The sequence below is a fragment of the Vigna radiata genome, chromosome 6, assembly GCF_000741045.1.
Source record: "Vigna radiata var. radiata cultivar VC1973A chromosome 6, Vradiata_ver6, whole genome shotgun sequence".
In the NCBI taxonomy this organism is placed as follows: Eukaryota; Viridiplantae; Streptophyta; class Magnoliopsida; order Fabales; family Fabaceae; genus Vigna; species Vigna radiata.
The window spans coordinates 4429356-4435267 of NC_028356.1; the positions used below are offsets into that span (position 1 = coordinate 4429356).

The following is a 5912-nucleotide window of genomic DNA, read 5'->3' on the forward strand; positions in this document are numbered from 1 at the left end:
AAAAAAACTTATTTATAGAAGAGATAAAAAATTTATTTATAAATATTATACTTTGTAGTTAATTCATTGTAACTTTCTTTATTTTGTTATCATAGTTAATTCATTGTAACTTTCTTTCTTTTTTGTTATCTATGTATGATTTTTCTTTCCTAATAGTTAATAAGATGAAAGATGATTATAACTAATCATTAAAATAAATTTTTCTTTTCAGTTTTATTATTAAGTAAATTCTTTTAATTCAAATCTCATTATAAAAAAGTTATATAATTTTTTATTATTTTAGTAATTACTTTTTTAAATTTAAATAATTATTCATAATAAAAAAAAATATTCCCAATTATGCAATTCAAACTCAGTTTGATCATGCTCAGGTTGTTAAAGAAAAGACATTTTTGAATCATTCTGAACAAAAACTGTGTAGAAGAGAAAAACAGTGTGGTTCTGATATTGCTTCAACTCATGTTATTTTGGTTGCACCCTCTGATGGAAACTAGAGAATGGAGCAAGCATTGGGGTATGAATCATAATCCAGTATACATATAAATGACTAGGTGGAGGAAAATTTGAATAACAATAAGGTATTGGAAAGATTTTCTCTATAGTGATTTGATCATTGGCAGGGTTTTCATCTGTCACACTCATAAGAGTTGCATAGTTCAACTTCTTTCTTAATTTATTAGTCAAGCAAACCGAATCAATCGCATCTCCAGTCACCACCACTTCATCTCTGTCTTCACCCTCTAATGCCACTGAATGCACACCTATATGCATGCATGCATATTATTTACAGTTCAATCAAATCACAAACACTAAATCACTAATAATAAAGCGATTATGCAATTGAAAAGTGGCATGCATGCACCTTCAGAGCCTGCAGCAATTTTCATTGCCTTGCTTCTGCATTTCTCATTCTCCATGCGCACTTGGATAACTATTTTCTGCATAATTCAATCAGTAAAGTGAAAAGCTTAATATATATATATATATATATATATATATATATATATATATATATATATATATATATATATATATTAAACCTAATAGAAGACCGTGGAATGTAATTAATAACTAATCAATACAAGTAATCTCACCTTCATCTTTGATGACTGAAAACAGAGCACAGCTTCAGCTTTCACTTCGGGAAGAAGAAGCTTATGGGTCAGAGTATCGATCAGTCTATATATATATATATATATATATATATATATATATATATATAAGAGAAATAAAAAATAAAATATTGTTGTTGACTCAAACAGTATTTTGTCTGTATTGTTGTTGTTGACTCAGAGTAAACGTATTTTTTTTTCCTCCATTTTAGACTCGGGTTGTTATGGAAATTAGGTGACCTTTAACGTTAAAATATTGTGTTTGGTTGGAAAGTGAGATGGGAAAAGTGTAAAACCGAAGAAATATGACTCTCTGGAAAGACTTGGTCCGTAATTGAAATCTTAATTCATCAAATTCTATTTTGTTTATTAATGTTGCGCTGGTAGTTAAATGAAAAATTCTTAGATATAAAAAAGTTGTGTAGAAGATAATGATGTTTGTTATAAGTTATATTAAGGCCAAGTTTGATTCAACTTTTCTTAGCTATGCTTCCAAATTAGGGGTGTAAAAAAACAGAAAAAAAAAATCCAAATTCAATCTATTATTACACGGATATAAATAGTTTTAAGTTTATTTTGATAAATTTGTTTTAAATCTGAATAAATGGATTTTAAATCCAATCCAATATATTGGATATTAGATTTAGATTAATATGAAAGGGATTTTGTTTTTGGTCAGAAAGATCCAAAAATCAATAGTTAAAAAGACATTAATTGTTTATAACTGAGCCATTTTGTTATTCAATTCGTTAACGTAAGCTTTTTTTTATCAATGTGTTAATGGGCCAAATTTTATTAAAGTGCAATTTGTTTCTAACAACATAAAGATATATTGATTTAAGGAGGATGAGTAGAGGATGAAGGAGAAGAAAAAAAGAAAAAGGAAAGGAAGAAAAAGATTCATTGATGAATATTTACTAATGATATGAATTTATTAGTGATTATGGACGGTATTTATTAACTAATGTTTATTATGAAATTTTAATCTTGAACATTTATTAATGGATTGTTCAATTTACAGATAAAATTTATCAATGGCCATTCTACTACAAATTTTTTACTATCCTTAATCTATCCAAAATTCAAAATACCAACAAAATTTTATTATTAATAATGATGAATTATGTAGGTCGTTAATATGGGACTTTTTTTATAATGATGCATGATACGTCTTAATTTAGATAATACTTTTTCAGTTGGCAACTAAATTTCTAGAAAACATATTTTAAAAAGTTGTTACAGACATACCAAATTGTGAAAATAGTAATCGGTAAGATGGAATATCATTTTTTAATATATTTGTAAAATACTAAATAATTACACAATTAATAACTATTCTAAACTAAATTAATAATTAATACAGACTAAAGAATAATTTTATAATTTGAATTTATGTTCAAGAAAGTGAAGAATTGATGCATAAATGATAAAGATAATCTTTGAAATTTAAAAAAACTTAAAAAATGAAAATGGTTAAAAATAATATGGATTGATATTGTTAGTTTTAGTTTTCACCAACTTCCCAAATAATAACATTTATTTTAATATCTTGATAATTTATAATAGATAAACAATTTATTTTATTTTTTAAATTAAATTATTGATGCATATTGTTATATTCTTAAAATAAAGTTATCAAATATTATTTGATAGAGGGTATAAAAATACAAATTTTCGTGTTTATTTGTCATGATACAAATTTATTATCTATGTAAAAACCCATATAAGGTAGCTTTTAATGGCATCTTTCTTATTGATAGATTATTTCAATTTAATCAATGATTTAAATTTGAACCTTAAGTATTTTGTTATGTCACATACAAACTTAATATAATAATTTGGGAACAAATTAAAAGTAAAAATAAATATTTTATTAAAATTGAAAGCATCAACTCATTTGAACTATTTTTTTAAAATTAAAACATCAATTATTTTATAAAGAAAAACATACATCCAATTTGCATGGAAAAAAGATGTCCCATCTTGATTTGGAAAGGTGAAGGAATTGTTGAAATCAATTGGATATTAACTTCTCATTATTTCAGTCTTTTTTTTTCTTAAAAAATGTTTGATAATGTATAAATCAGAACTTGTAAAAATAACTAAAATTTTTTTGATTTCAACACTATATAATACATTAACCATGCTACATAAGAATCAAATATACTGTTTCACAATTAATAATAAAATGCTTGAAACTTTTGTTCGATATTTTCTCCTGTTCCTGCCATTTTTTTAAAATGCATATTAACGTTTTCCATCTCAACGCGTAAAACTTAATTTATTTAATTTGAAAAAAAGGGTCACATTTGTAAAAAAAAAAAACATTATGAAACAAAACATTATATATTGAATAAGAGTAGGATGACATATAGTGATATTCATTTGACACACCTGAGTAAATTGTTATAAAAGAGTAAATTTTTATAATTTTTCGGAAAAAGAAAAAAAATATTGAATGAATGTAAAAAAAATTATGTGTAAGAAAATATAATTTCTCTTATAGATTTTTCTTACAAACTTTTTTTCGCAAACATGTTGCTCCAATATACAAGTGGCTCAACATGCACACACTCTTATTTTGGATGCAACTGATTCTTCAGCATGTTATTGCGAGGTCTACGAACAACTGCATGGTAACCATCATTTCACGTACCTTTTACTCAAAAAAAGGCCAATCGTCGCATTTGAACTGAATACCTATTACTACGCAAGAAAAGAAAACGACATAACATGTCAATTTTGAGTTTGAAACACGGATCTACCTTAAGACAAGTTCCAACATTAAAAGACATTGTTATAAAAATAGTAAACAGCACTGGTTTTAAATTCCCCGAGATTGTATTGTCCACCAAGCCTGCTCATTTCATCACTCTGAAAGACTGAACTGAAGAGAGATATTGTGCTCGCAATGGCCAAATATTCCAAAGCAATGCTCGTGTTAGGTCTTGGGGTGTTGGTGGTTAGCATGTGGTGCATGAAGGGCACTGAGGGTAGCCTTGAAGATGAAGCTGCTTCCATCATTCACACAGTCAAACGTGACGACTCTTCTCATCAAGGGTGTGGTGGATCCAGCCACACCGAGGGAGGAGTGGAAGAGTGCTCGGGCAAAGATGACAAACTGGGATTGTATCATGATGTTGATGACACTTTCAAGGCTGCCGCAAAAAGAGCCACTTCTAATGGCGAAAATGACGACTCTCCTAATCTTGGAAACAACAATGTCAATGTCTTGGGACATTGATACGATTATACCCTGTTTGGTTTCATGTTTCAGTGCGACTTTTCACTTTCGTATTAATTTTTTCTAGATAAAATTGCAAAATTTCTTGTAGATTTTTACGAAACAGTTTATAAAGCATAGTTTTTATGTATTGAGATTACATATGGAATTCAATGTTTACTATTGTTATTCAAGTGATAACACAGTACTGTAGCTAAATCAATGAACATAAAGAATCACAATGCCTGTAGGATAATAAATTTGAAAAACTTTTATAGAATAAACTTTGCAAGAAATGTATTTAGTCATTACAAGGGTTTAGTTATGCATGATACCTTTTACTCTTAATCTCACAATTAGAAATATATAATGGCTAGAATAGTTGAGTTGGAAAAGTATGGTGAAGAAAATATAAAGCCTTTTATTCTTTTTTTTTTTTATCATGTCTTAGAAATTAAGAACACCAAAACAATCTTCTGATAAGAAGAGTGGAATAGAGGAAAAGTAAATAGAGACCTAACAACGAAAAAATTGAAATTGAAGATAACAAACTAAGAACGAAATTAAAGAAACATAGAGCAAACAGAGTGAAGTGTAATCAATTTTATTTTGGCAAAATTGTAAATCCTCAAGTATAATTTTTCTAAACAAAGTTACAAAAGTTCTTGTACTATTTTTACGAACCAAATGAGCGCATTTAAAAAATATTTCAAAACATAGATATCACGCAATGGTTACAGGTATACTAATGGTAAAATGATATACATTTATATTTATTTTACATATATTACAAAATAAAATAATCATTTTGTATTTTTAAGAAGAAAAAAAATAAGTAAAAAATAATATAAAAATTTATAATTTTATCATCGTTTTATATTTATATTTTAGGTTTAAACCTCTTTTTGGTTCCTAAGATATGAGTGATGTTCAGTTTAGTCCCCGTTTTTTAAAATGTAAATCTTTAGTCTCTAAGTTATAAAAAATGTATCAAATGAGTCCTTTTTTGACTTGAAATACTCTTTTTGGTTGTTTCTTAACAACTGCTACATCTTTAGATTGCTCTGATTTGTTTCTTAATAATAACAACAGTTTAAATTGCTCTTTGTACTTTGACCATGAACATAAAAAAAAGGACTCGTTTGATACATTTTTTATAACTTAGGAATAAAAGGTTTACATTTTTAAAAGCGCGGACTAAACTGAACGTCCGCTCATAACTTAGGGACCAAAAAAAGGTTTAAACCTAGATTCTATATCAAATAAATATAAAAGTATCTCATGTTATCACTGCTTTTTTATTCATAAATTTTCATGTTCTTCTACATAGATACTGAAATCGAAATTTAGGTTACAAAATGAAACTAATTGAAATTTAGGTTACCAAATGAAACTAGCTTCACTCACATTACAAAACATCTTATTTTACATAAAGTTTTCAACCCTAATTATATCATTATTCAATATATATATATATATATATATATATATATATATATATATATATATATATATATATATATCTTGCTCTTGTCTTTAGGTTTTTATTCTTGATCTTGGTTTTGTCGTTCTTCATA

The 5912-nt window shown here is 26.6% G+C and overlaps 1 protein-coding gene across 1 annotated transcript; it reads right to left on the minus strand.

The window, feature by feature from the left end:
* Positions 1-462: 462 nt before the first annotated feature.
* Positions 463-953, minus strand: LOC111241811 (heavy metal-associated isoprenylated plant protein 47-like). The gene is made up of 2 exons (XM_022781710.1): positions 863-953; positions 463-761 (listed from the first exon to the last, which is right to left on the minus strand). Exons 1-2 carry the CDS (start codon positions 942-944, stop codon positions 463-465), a joined length of 381 nt encoding a protein of 126 aa, XP_022637431.1. The 5' UTR covers positions 945-953.
* Between the last annotated feature and the right edge of the window lie 4959 nt (positions 954-5912).